This window comes from Polypterus senegalus, chromosome 11 (assembly GCF_016835505.1).
Source record: "Polypterus senegalus isolate Bchr_013 chromosome 11, ASM1683550v1, whole genome shotgun sequence".
NCBI lineage: Eukaryota > Metazoa > Chordata > Cladistia > Polypteriformes > Polypteridae > Polypterus > Polypterus senegalus.
The window spans coordinates 42240660-42255131 of record NC_053164.1 but is presented as its reverse complement, the minus strand read 5'-3'; the positions used below and the strand labels follow the sequence as shown (position 1 = coordinate 42255131).

At 40.3% G+C, this 14472-nt stretch overlaps 1 protein-coding gene across 1 annotated transcript in view; it reads left to right on the top strand.

Annotated features, from left to right (window-relative positions):
- Window positions 1-14472, top strand: part of arhgap25 (Rho GTPase activating protein 25) — a 76859-nt gene that overhangs the window by 7674 nt on the left and 54713 nt on the right. Inside the window, exon 3 of the mRNA XM_039768465.1 lies at window positions 8357-8444. Within this exon, the coding sequence (XP_039624399.1) occupies window positions 8357-8444 (88 nt within the window). The remainder of the gene's footprint in view (window positions 1-8356; window positions 8445-14472) is intronic.

Genomic DNA, 14472 nt, shown 5'->3' with positions numbered 1-14472 from the left:
AACTCCTTTGTAGTCCTGCGGGAATCCGAGGCACTGCTGCAACCCATCCTGAATGAAGCAGTGCCCTGTGCATGTCCGCTCCCCGGGTCCAGGTCCCCAGCCATCCATCACAACTGTTACAGAAGCTATATAAAGGAAATATTCATTTATTTCATATAGCTGTTAGTGCTGTGTGGGAAAGTGGAAAGGTAAACATTAATTACAAGTTATCACCAAACTTTTATCACAGTTACAGTAAATGTGAATGTAGATATGCCTATTGGTAGCACCCGTGGCAGACCTACATTTGGTGGCCCTGAAGCTTTAACTGTTATGGGGGTCCCTTCGCAACCAGTAACAAGGTCTGGGTAACTACTGTTACCTTCTTCAGTGGGGCCGTTCCATGACAGATTGCCAGAAACTTTTTAAAAAATGTAACCACCACATCTCAGATTTTGATTAAAATTGCTGTACCGGATTATCTCCCATATCAAAGTCACCGGCGTGAATACAAATTTCTCATGCCTTATCGTTTTCAAGTTACAGGGGGGTGAAAATTAAAGTAATTTCTGAGACCCCTCCAAGATTAGGGGTAGTGAAGCGTAATTTTAGTAATCTCGGTGTGAAAGATGTCATATAAAAAGTCCAATTTGAGTAGTCATACTTCCATAAGGTTGCTTCTCTTTTTTATCCAATGCACACTTGGATGTAGTTTGACATTTAGACTGGGGGGTCTGGTCACAACTGAACTACAGCATATTTTAATAATAATAATAATAATAATAATAATTGTTTTACATTTTTCTCACTAGTCAAAGTGCTTCAGTTAGTGGTGAGCCACTTCAACCTCCACTAATGTGCAGCATCTACCTGGGTGCTGTGACGGCAGCCATTTTTGTGCCAATACACTTACCACACATTAGCTGTTAGGTGTTGAAGTAGTGAAAGAGGGATACCCAATTACAGACAGGGGGCCAGAATGACTTGGCCATGGTGGACAATTTAGTCAGGACATCAGGATACACCCTACACTTTACAAAGGATGCCCAGGGATCTTTTATGACTGCAGTCAGGACCTCAGTTTTACGTCTCATCTAAAAGATGGCACCATTTTTACTGCACAGTGTTATCATCACTGCCTTTGGGCACTGACATCCACATTCAGACCACAGGGTAAGCACCGCCTGCTGCCCTTACCAACACCTCCTCCAGCAGAAACTGAAGCTTTTCCTGGTTGGTCTCTTGCCCAAGTACTGGCCGGGCCCTGCTTAGATTCAGATGGACGACTTCTCCTAAAGTGCAGGTGGTATGCAAGTAAAATATCATAAATGGCTCACAATCGTAAGTTACAATATAAATAAATTAAGTGTCACTTATATAAACATGTTAAACTGTTTAAAACTTATATAAACATGTTAAGTTTAAAACTTTCCATCCATCCATTATCCAACCTGCTATATCCAAACTACAGGGTCACGAGGGGTCTGCTGGAGCCAATCCCAGCCAACACAAGGCACAGGAAACAAACCCCAGACAGCGCACACACACAATTTAGAATCGCCAATGCACCTAACCTGCGTGTCTTTGGACTGTGGGAGGAAACCCACGGAGACACAGGGAGAACATGCAAACTCCACGCAGGGAGGACCCTGGAAGTGAACTCGGGTCCCCTAACTGCAAGGCAGCAGTGCTACCCACTGCACCACCGTGCCGCCCTGCTTAAAACTTAGAAATCACAAAAAGTGCACAAGTTCGAATAAGGATTTTGTTTGTTTGTGTACTTATTACAACTGTGGCAAAATAAGCACTTTATTATTTTTTAAATAAATTAGTAAATGTATGCACGACGCAACATTCAGGTGCATTTTGAGGTTTGGTTGACTGTTGTGCATTTTTACGTACTTCATCACAGAGACATTATTGTTTCGTTAATATTTTAGTCAGTGTGTGTGACGAGTGATGGAGGTTTGCTCAGACCAGCGCATTAAGGCATAAGAGGCGGACATGCGCCAGAATCTGCGGCCATTTCAGTAGCTCGGGCAGGCTACTGATGAACGGCTGACCTGGAGGATCTCCTATATGACATGTCACAAGTGGCAAATGTTCTATGCAAAATAAGTTCACGTGACTTCTCTCAAATTTGAAGCAAGAAAACTAATCTGTAATTGAAGTCGTACAGAATGTTCAAAGAATTGGCGACATGTAAGAGGATCGAATTATCATATTCAATGATTATTTACACATTTACATTAACCGTAGCCTTAAAGAAAAGCTTTTGATCCAAAAAAAACCTTTATTTGACATTAACTGACAGACTGAGGAGATCGTTCCTCCCCCACACTATGCGACTCTTCAATTCCACCCGGGGGAGTAAATGCGAACATTAATTTTATTTTAATTTTTTTCATTTTTATTACTATTTAATTTAATATTGTTTCTTTGTATCAGTATACTGCTGCTGGATTATGTGAATTTCCCCTTGGGATTAATAAAGTATCTATCTATCTATCTATCTATCTATCTATCTATCTATCTATCTATCTATCTATCTATCTATCTATTATATAGTGCCTTTCATATCTATCTATCTATCTATCTATCTATCTATCTATCTATCTATCTATCTATCTATCTATCTAATTTTAATTTTGGGGTATGGGAGCCCAGGCTCCCTCAGCCACCCTTTAAACTCCACCCATGTTATGCACCAGACACTCCTGGCCCGCACTGCCAGCCAATAAGAGAAGTGTGTGTGAGATGAAGTGTAAAGAGGCGTGGACTGCACAGCATGGCCATTCCAAGTCAAACTCTTGGCGACTCGTCTTCAATCCTACTACTCTGAAGGATTCCACTGATGCAACCTCCATGGACAGAAGATGATGTCCACTTATGTACTTTTTGTTCTTTTTTTTTTTCCCCATAACAGCATACATGATTGGTCTAGTAGGGAATTCTCAATAACTGCATGTCAGTGGACTTGTTGTAAAAGTGAACGCTCTACTGCTTCTGGCTGTATGTGGTGGTCTGTGTTGTTCACAGTGAAGATGGTAGTTGGATTCAAGGTGAGGTGTAAAGAACCTCCTGCTTTGTCATCAAAAAAAAACAACTGTAGAGTATCACTTAGTATTCACACCATCACATCAAGCAAAAAGGAGGTGAAAAGGTCACCCAATGAATAACATGTTTGTGCTATTGACAATGAAGAGCCATAGGAGAAGCAGATTTTGATACAATGGAAATAGTTAAAGTGTGGAAAGACAGTCTAGCAGTAACACAGAGCGCGGATGAGGGTGCACAGTCTACATGAATAACTGAAGTAAGTTGAAGTAAGTATCAGAACACGGTTGCAGCGCTTTAACACGTAGTGTATCCATAGATCACGATGCTCTTTGTTGTTGTACCAATAAGTGATGCAATAATCAAAATGACTGAAATAGCAGACAGAAGCACGACTCAAACACACAGAGCCAAGTAGCTGCAGTGGTCAATGTGTGCGCGCGTGTCTCTTGTCTCTTCATTTGTTACACTGATTAAAATGTACAAATGAATCATGAAGCTTCAGTTGCCTTGTGTTACTGAGGTCCTGAATTGATAACAGACCACAGCACCTCTCTAGAGGCTGTCAAAATGACAGTTAAACATATACAGTTCCTTATGCGTCAGCTCACTTGTGTTTCTTTAACTGACGGCAGCTTTTCATGTTTTTTTAGTGTCAAGTCTTTTATTTAGTTTCTTTTTCAATTTGCTTTGCTTGCATTTCTGGCTGTGCATCAGATATGTAAAGTGCACAGATTGGAGGAAGTTGTGGCTGGAATTTCAGGATTAAGCCATTTTCAGTTCACCACTAGCTGCTACACACCTTTTAACGAGTGGGCCGCAGACACGTATTCTCATTAAATGAGAATCACGTCTGGCCCTGTGAGACTACCACATGCCTGATCCCGCGGGGTTCACTGTAAATGGATTAGGGCTGCTTTTGGCAAACAGTGGATAGAACTGTGAGCATCCACTCTTTGGAAATTATTTGTTGTTATTTTATATTTTCAGACTCCTTTCATGGCAACTTACATTTACATTATAACTGCTTCTGGGTATTTTTGATGGCTGGAGGTCTGGCAGGTTAAGCCACTTGCTATTTGTCACCCAGTGAGGCAGAGGGAAGGAGTGAGCCAGCAACCCTGAGGTCTAAGGTGCAGTGCCTTAACAGTACACCATACTTCATGATAATGAAAAGACAAATAGACATAAGGGCCACGTTAGCTTCACACAAATCTGCTCATTTCATTTTCATAAGTGAAGTACACCAGCACAGGGCTTCTTAACTTGAGGTCCGTGGACCCCTTTAGCGGGGGTTTCATGGGGTCTGTGATGGTCAGAGAAACATTAACATCTATATTCACTATACAGCCCAATACAGTTGATTTAGAGTAGATGTAGTAGTAATGGTAGTAGAAAATGTGCTAGTAGTAGTAGATGTGTTTCAATTTGCACAAGAGGATTGTATTTTATAATTATGAGGGGCCATTATTTTTTATATTGTTTACTTTAAAGTTTTAAAATACGTTGTGTATATCATATATGTATGAGACAATCAAATCTCGATAAATAAAAAACATTATTTTCGTTGCATGCATTTTCTGGGGAAGGGGGTCCATAGCTTTCATACGATTCTCAAAGGGGTCTGTGACTCACTGCACTAGCATTTTAATTTATTTTTAACATAACACTAAGGAGCTGAACACCAAGCTGGCTTATGTTGTGCAGAACATGGTGGAGTCTGTTAGATGCGTATTTTGCCTCTACCTCTGTCATTCAATAACTGAATAAGTTCAGACCCTCCATATTCAGTCATAACAAGACCCCAAATGAAGTCGATCAGATCTTCTTATATAATACGCTACTGTGGCTGTTCATTTTCTGTCCAGGGTTTTAAATCACCTGTAGCTCGCAAACCGTTTGAACTATTGACCTGAAATTTGGTACACATATACTACGTGACGTCTACTATCCGCTTTCGGGGTGATGATTAACCTCCAAGGTTATTCCTTTTTTTATTTTTATTTTATTTTATTGTAGAATCAAATCTCAGCAGCGGGCGCCAGGGTGGCCATGCGGCACAAGAGTACGGGCGCCGTTCTCATTCCCTACCACCTTTGCTTTCACTCCCCTTAACTCTTCATATCTTAAATCATTCTTGAGGCCGATTGAAGACTTAAGTGCCAGCTTAAAGTGAAAAATTAAAGAAAATGTACCATGTAATTGCAACAGAAACACTGACTTAATCAGTTTTAACGTGAAAAGATGCCAACGAAAAAAATGGAAGAAGCGGGCCACTACGTTGAAGAGAAGAAGAGCTGCCCAGGAAGCGTATCAGCCTCAGAGCAAACAAATGCTAAACGTACAGAGAAAGAGTCTGAAAACTAGGAATGCTCAAGTCCAGTGGATTCACTGGATGGTATCATGCAGTGCGCCGTTACTGGTCTTACTATAATGTGCAAACATCACGATCACTTACAGTATTATCAGTTATCAAGAAAGGGCCGTGTATTCCCACACTTGATAAATCAAAATATAGACATTTGAGACAAACAGCTGCCATTAACTTTACGTTTTTATTTCTTTCTTTATGGATTATTAAATTCTCTGGACATGTTACAATCCAGGAAGGCTTTAAAGTTGAGTGACTGGAGTCCGTTATTTGATGAGGACTCCTCATGTCTTGTTACTGCTGGTGGTCCTGTGGTGGGAGATCTCATCATGGGTCTAAGACAAGTCATAGAGGAAGTCTGTTCAGTTTGGTTCTTAACGTGTTTATTAGGACGACAGAAATTTCGTATTGAACAAATGTAGCAATGAGGGGCACAGGATGTAAAATGTCTTACTTTAAGGGAAAATTATTGCTCTTGCTACATATTTTATATTTCACCATGTTAACATGACAAACACTGAACTCAAAGTCAAAATGTAATGCTGTTCACAGCCATTAACGTTTTCTACAAGGACAAGCCAAAATGTAAAGTTGGAACTACACAATACTCAGCATTGTTAGACAGGAATCTGATCCTGTAGTAAGCTGTATTTATTTATTTTGTTAGTTTACTTACTTGAGCACTGAGTTTCCACGTTACAGTTTTCCACTAATGTGGTCTACACTTAGACTCTCCTTTCTTTGCTGAAGGGCGGAGTGGTGGCTCTGAGGCTAACGATCTGCTCTGGTATCCAGAAGGTTGCCGGTTCGAATCCCCGTCACTGCCAAAAGAGATCCTACTCTGCTGGGCCCTTGAGCAAGGCCCTTAACCTTCAATTGCTCCAGAGGCGCTGTGCAATGGCTGACCCTGCGCTCTGACCCCAAGAAATTGTATATGGCAAAATAAAGAACAAAAAAAAATTGCTGCATCTTTTTATAGCAAAACTGTGTCGTGCTGACGTCACCCACCACATGAAAGCCACATACATGTATGCCTGCAGCCAGCCTGACCGGCAGCACTTTCACTGCCACAAGATGAAGGCATCCGCAAGAAATATTAGGTAGGGCAAAAAGATCAGAAAAATAACATTCCTATGTCCCTGACAAATATCATTTGGATATTTGTTGGGATCAGCAGTACAAAAGGGTGGATGTTTACAGTTAACTATACAATCAGACATTTTTATTTCAGTTCAGCAATTGTGTGGTTCTTATTCACTGACGCAGGAGGTGAACACCAATGGAATGATTTCACTGGTCAGGTGCACAAGTTTTACTTGGGTCTTGAATGTCCGTCTTTTTAAGTTGAATTTACTCCTTTCATTTATTCATTCATTCAGTTTCCTTCTAACCTTAAATTTACCAATTTTAAAGATAACACAAATTACGTAATCACAACTCAAAAACACATTACGTTTTCTGTTTTTCGGCCTGTTGGTTTAATCTTGTCTGATCAATTCATGAATAATTGCCAGCCATGCTTGAATCTGGCTGTTACTTATGTTCCAGATAAATCAATATTTCAAATTATATTAAAGTTCTGGTTTAAGAATCCATCAGGTTATGCACAATTGTGCTTCTTATCATCTGTTTTAGTGTTTTTGCACCCTGAGCCAAGCCATACTGAAAATTCTTGTTGAAATTTATAAGAAGTGTTGAAGAATCAAAATGATGAGAAGTAAAGCAAAATGACCCCTTTACTGGCTATCTGAACTGATTACATTATACAAGGTTTTCAGGCAACTCCGGCCCCTTCTTTAGGCCTTGAAAGATTGTATATTGTAATCAGTTCAGTTAGACGGTAAAAGGTCTCATTTTTCTTGACTTCTCATTGCATGCATAATGGCTGACACGGTACAACACCCTACTACTACTACAGACATACAAGAATCGAAACAGAAATCCTGTGGACCCAATACTTCTATTTGAAACGTCTGCACATACGTATCTACTGTATCTGGTAAAAAGAGATGGGTTACATATTGCTAGAGCGTTATGTTTCATTGTAAAATGGGCACAGGAACTAGAAGGGATGTAAAATGTAACTGTTATGCATGTTCCTTGTTTATGGGCTCAAGCTTCGGTGTTGGTTCTCACATGTGCTTAGCAACTTGCTCTTCCAATCTATATACAGTACATAATTCACTAAGGCAAGACACCCATGGAAAGCACACCAGAAGGGGCGTGAATTCACTGAGCCGCCAACAAGTAAGACACCTATGGCACACGCAGGAAGGAGCCACGCCCACCAACTCCTGGCACCTCCGAGCCACGTTGACCGTTCATAGAGGCATGTTTCTCGCGGAGGTGAATCGCCATATGCAGCGTGTAAAACGGTTTGCGAGGGGTATCCCATGGGATCCTTAAAACAAACCTTTACAACTGAGGTGAAAACACAATGAAGTAAGCAGTCTTTAAAAACGAGTTTTCGGTTACGACGCATGACCACGTGCACCATAGCAAACTGTCTTACACGCTGCATACAGCAATTCGCATCCGCGACAAACATGCGTCTTCTTAGATGCTCCTGCAGAAACACGGAAAGTCTACGTGAGTCAAAGGTGCATCTGAACTGTGCAAAGACGACAACGACTCAAGTGACGAGTTGGAGGTGGGCACATGAGCGATGGCGGTCCGCCAGTTTTCAGTCACGGACGATTGTGTGTTGGTTCATTCCGTGCATTGTTACAATGTTGCTTTTCTTGCTGATTTATTACACTACCGATTTTTCAAATGTTAATTTTCTCCCTGTGCTTAAAAAATCATTAAAAAATCGGCCTGATTATGCGGCATATGGTAGCCGCGGGTTGGCTAGTTTTAAATATTTGCTCATGAAAATGTTATTATTATTATTATCATTGGGGTTTCTTTTGCAATTTACATTCAAATGTTATCATTTCTTATGTTTAGGGTAGCATTCCACTGCAAGGCACCCAAGTGAATGAACTTCTTTCAAATCCAGACGAGGCGGGAAAGTTCCAGTTTGAAATTATCCCCGGTAAGAGTCATTTCTGACAAGTTCCACATTCTTCTTGCCTTGTTTTGACTTAACGTCTTGAAGTAGTGGAGAAGATAACTGTTTGTCCGTCTCTGATTGTCATTTGGCACTTTAATGCTGTGATGCTATGTGGACTTGTAAAGGTGTGTAAAGTCTAGTAGTCTCACTATAATGAGCAAAGACCATGACCATCAGCTATCAAGAAACAACTACATATTCTCATAATAGATAAAGAAAACTGTGGACATTGAGACTAATAGGTGCTGTTGATTTTACATTTTTATTTTTTTCCTTTGTGGATATTAAAATTCTCTGGACATGTTACAATTCAGGCGGCATGGTGGCGCAGTGGTAGCGCTGCTGCCTCGCAGTTAGGAGACCCGGGTTCGCTTCCCGGGTCCTCCCTGTGTGGAGTTTGCATGTTCTCCCCGTGTCTGCGTGGGTTTCCTCCAGGCGCTCCGGTTTCCTCCCACGATCCAAAGACATGCAGGTTAGGTGGATTGGCGATTCTAAATTGGCCCTAGTGTGTGCTTGGTGTGTGGGTGTGTCCTGCGGTGGATTGGCACCCTGCCCAGGATTGGTTCCTGCCTTGTGCCCTGTGTTGGCTGGGAATGGCTCCAGCAGACCCCCGTGACCCTGTGTTCGGATTCAGCGGGTTAGAAAATGGATGGATGGATGTTACAATTCAGGAAGGCTTTAAAGTTGAGTCACTGGAGTCAGTCATTAGGTGAGGGTGCCCCATATTTGGTTACTGATGGTGGTCTAGCAGGATGAAGTCATGGGTTCAAGAGAAGTCATAGAGGGAATTCTGGTCTGCTGTGTTCACTTTGGAACCTAACGTGTTAATTAGGGAACGGAAAGATAATGTTTAAAAAATGAGGGGCAGAGGTTTTAAAATGTCTTCCTTTAAGGGCAAAACATTACACTTGCTACGTATTTTATGTTTCTCCATGTTACTGTATTATGACATGGTTTAATTCTTTGATGCCACATGGACTTTGTAAGGAGGAGGTTTAAAATTGAAATCAAAGTGTTTAAAGTCTGGTTGACTTGGTACATAGTTGGCCATTGAGGGACATGTGACATGGTATTGTCAGCTACCAGTAAGTACAGCGGTTCCTCAGAAAGCTCTCTTCCCATCTCTTCAATAGTCTCTTCACAAATGGTGTTGTCTATTCATGAATTCACTGTTGAACCTGCTTAGTTCAGGTCACAGTCATAGGGGGCAGGGCAGGAATCAACCTTGGACAGGGCGTTGGTCCATTTCATTGGCACACTCACATTCTTATTTACAAAATGACAATTCAGAGTCACCTGTTAATCTGAGATGTAGGTCTTTGGGAGGTAGAAGAAATGACGTTTAGAGAATGTGTATATTCCACACATTGATTGACCAAATCCCCAACTCAATTAAATCTCCCAGAGCTTGCATTAGCAACACCCATCACCTTTTATATTTCTTCGTTACCGCTGTGGATTTCACTCTTAAGGTTGTCCAAGACCACAGAATGTGGAGGAATGGAATATCTACCTAAAGCTCAGTCTTTGCATCTTGGAAGCTGTTTACTCCTCTGATTTCTTTGGATGCTCTTTTAATCTGGTGATGCTTAGGTATTTAGAGATCTTCAAGCTTCTTCTACAGTACTAAGAAATATTTATTATTCTTCGATTGTGCTCTAAAGTCTAAGAAGTCTAATCCTTTCTGATTTTTGGAATGTCTCTGACTACATTGACTATATTTCATATAACTTCTGTTATTATGGTAAATGCAGCTTCTTACTCACTTCTTTTGATGTCACTCAACACAGTGGACTTTGGGTACTTTCCTCTTCCTACCCCCTTCATTAACTTTCTGAGGAATTACTGGATCCTAATTTAGAGATTTGTCTTGCCACATATTCAATGCTGCCGAGATAGGCTCTGACCCGGGCAACCTTAAACTAAGCGGATTTAACAGTACTAAGACTAAAACGTTTAACAGCAGGAAAGCATATGCATTATCTACAAGACCTTAACCTACATAAAGCATTTGATGATACCCTGCATGAGAAACTGCCATTACTAACTATGGGTCAGCAGTCTGAATGTGGGAACAGAATTTGGAAAAACGTGTGATATGTTAATTAAGAGACGTCAAAAGCTGGCTCACAAATCTTTATCATTTAAATCAGTGAGATTATATACAGTAATCCCTTGCTATATTGCGCTTTGACTTTCGCGGCTTCACTCTATTGCAGATTTTAAATGTAAGCACATCTAAATATATATCACAGATTTTTCGCTGGTTCGCCGCTTTCTACGGACAATGGGTCTTTTAATTTAGGTTACATGCTTCCTCAGTTTGATTGCCCAGTTGATTTCATACAAGGGATGCTATTGGCGGTTGGCTTAGAAGCTAACCAATCAGAGCATGTATTACATATTAACTAAAACTCCTCAATGATATAAGATATGCTTCCCGCGCGGTGCTTGTTTGCTTCTCTCTATCTTTCTCACTCTCTCTGCCTGACGGAGGGGGTGTCAGCAGAGGGGCTGTTTGCACAGAGAACACGGACGCTACTCTACAAAATGCCGCTTTATCGCAGTGGATTTTCACATATCGCGGGGGGGTCTGGAACGCAACCCCCGCGATCAAGGAGGGATTACTGTATATATATATATATATATATATATATATATATATATATATATATATATATTTGCAGTTGCAAATATGCAAACCGTATCACAGACCTTCTCTTCCTTATATATATATATATATATATATATATACATACAATATATATACACACACATATATATACACACACATACACACCGTATATACTCACTGATAAGTTGGTCAGTTAAGTGTCGCAATTTTGAATGGACAGTTGGGGTCTAATTTTATGATCGGTTTTTATAAGTGAGTATATAAGAGTGAGGGGCTCAAGAATGTAGGAGGATCTTAATAGCAACTATAGTAGAGTTTACAGTTTTTTTCATGAATGTGTATTGGTTTCCTACATTTCAAAGACATGCTGGTTAAATTAGTTAGTATTTCCAAATTGACTGTGTGTAAATGTCAGTGAGGGTGTGTGTGAGTGGGCCCTGTGGTGTGCTGGTGTACAGTTTGGGGGGCCCTTCTCTGTCTTGTGTCCAGTGCATTAGAAAAAGGAGGTTTCAGAATATCATGTTATGTATTAACAGTAAATTACAAACCATACAACATACACTCACTTAGGAAATTAATTATTAGTTACACCTTTACACCTGCTTATCCATGCAACTGTCTAATCAGCCAATTATATGGCAGCAGCACAATGCAGAAAATCAGGCAGCTACAGGGCAGGATCTTCAGTTAATTTTTCACATCAAACACAAGAATGGGGTGATAATCTCAGTGATTTTGACCATAGTATGATTGTTGTTGTCAGACAGACTGGTTTTAGTATTTCTGTAACTGCCGTTCTCCTGGGATTGTCGCACACAATAGTCTGTACAGTTTACTGAGAATGGTGAGAAAAACAAAAAATCCAGTGTGCAGCAGCTCTGTGGATGAAATGCCTTGTTGATAAGAGAGGTCAGAGGAAAATGGCCAGACTGGCTTGAGCTGACAGACAGGCTGTGGTAAGTGTGATAACTACTCGGTACAACTGTGGTGAGCAGAAAAGCATCTCAGAATACACACCATGGTAAACTTTGAGGCAGATGGGTTACAACAACAGAAGACCATGTCGGGTTCTGCTTCCTGTCAACCAAAAACAGAAAGCTGCAGCTGCAATGGCCACAGGCTAACTATAACTGGACAGAATTTGGCACCAACAGCATGAATCCATGCACCCAACCTGCATTGTGTCAACAGTCCAGATTAGTGCTGTGAGGAATGCTTACATGGCAGGCATACTTTGGGCTCGTTAATACCAAACATTAACCACTTAAATGCCACAACCTATTTGAGTATTGTTGCTGATCATGTACATTCCTTCATGGCCACAATTTACCCATCTTTTAATGGCTACTTGCATCATGATAATGCTCCATTGCACAAAGCAAACTGGTTTCATTGACATGACAATGAGTTCAGTGTTCTTCTGTTTGTCTATCTATCATACAGTGTCTCTCCTAACTATTCATCTTTAAATGCACCAAACAAGTGACTGCATCATACAAATTTCCTTCTAAACACTCATCTGCAGCAGGTGCCTTTCCTCATATCAGCATAATCCACCTTAACATCATCACAGGTTGCCTTGAGTTCTGCGATGGCTTGAACATTCAACTGTGACATATGAGCTGGCACTTCACTCCTACACCCTACCTGAAAACAAAATTCAAGACAACGCTAAAGGGCGGTTGCATACAATTTGGTTTCATTTTTTTTGTATGTATTTTAAATACTGCTCTTCTTATTAAATTTTTTGTTTTTAAATTATTGCCTGCTTTAATGGAGGTGACACAGTGCTGCTGCCTCATAGTTCCAGACTCTCCGGTTTAATGCCCACCCTACACATTCTGTCCATGTTTGTGTTTTTTCCCCATTTTTCTAATTTCTTTTGCACATCTCAAAGACGCATGTTATGTGAAAGGACGTCTCTTGTGCCCTTCAAAGAATTAATACCTTATCCAGGGTCAATGAAGCCAAATTTGATTAAGCAGATTTGATAGAGAATAATTGTGCAGTAGTAGTAATATCACAAACCTACGAATATTTTTACTGAATGAAATTTTTGAGGTTCATGTGACAGTCAGAGAAGAAATCTACTAAAGTAGCAAATCAAGACTACATCAGAAGGCTTGGCAGACAGCTTGGCATCAGCCAATCAATGCTTGTACTCCTGAACAGCGATCAGAACAAGGATGAACCTGGATAGTTCTAGTGAGACTTTAATATATATGAAAACTAGTTGAAATACCCAGCGTTGCCTGGGAGGAAAATAAAGTATTTTTTTTTTATAGTTTTTTTTTTATAATTAAAAAAATAAAATACAGTGCATTACTGCCTTATTCCAAAATGGATTAAATTCATTTTTTTCTTCAGAATTCTACACACAACACACCATAATGACAACGTGAAAAAAGTTTACTTGAGGTTTTTGCAAATTTATTAAAAACTAGCAAAATACCTGCGCTTCGCAGCGGCGAAGTACTGCTTTAAAATTTTTATTAAGAAGAAAATGAAACCTTTTTAAACTGAGGGAAAATCTACAAATAATTATTTGTTAAGGATCTCTTTGTATACCACATTGTCAGTTCGGCCCTCCGGTTGTAAAATGTGTCAAGCTGTGCGCTGAGCTTACTCTTGAGCATGCAACGTACAGTTGGTGATGTGAACAGTAATCTTGTTTCAAATCTCACAGCTTGGATTGCTGCTGTCATAATCGGTTTGAGTTTCATGGTTTGTTTCAATTATGACAGTATTTGTAGGACTTGTGTTGAAGAGACATTTGGCATCTGTCAAGCATTGTAAGTATACAACCTGTTTCATCGATAAAATCACATCCAGCTTTTGAGAGTTTAAACATTCATAAATATCAAAGTGTCCACTACTGAAATCGTCACCTGTCAATCTAAGATGTTTAAGAGGCATTGGCGGTTGTCGAAAGGTGTAAAATATTTGGCCATTTCGGTACACTTGAAAGCGACAAACGAACAATTCAGCGGAAGCCATCAACTCACATGCAGAACCATAGGTGAAGGGCTTAAGCATTTCACTATTATAGTGCTCCTGTGTAGTATAATTATCTCCTGTACCGTCATCAGTCCACACCTTGAACCTGTCCCAGTCATTCAATGCATAAGACACAATGTTCCTCCGGATATCAAGAGTGAGCCTGATATGGCCGTGCAATATGTAACACAGAAAATGGAAAAGGTAGGTGCCATCTCCGGGTGTGGAAACCACTCGGTAAGTGACAGTTCTTTGATCGATGGTGATCACCTTGACAGACATGTTAATGGGGGTACGGTTGGAATGATAAAGGAAATAGGTACCTGAACAATGTAAAGTAAGTCTAAAATACCTACACAATAACTATAATCGTAATAA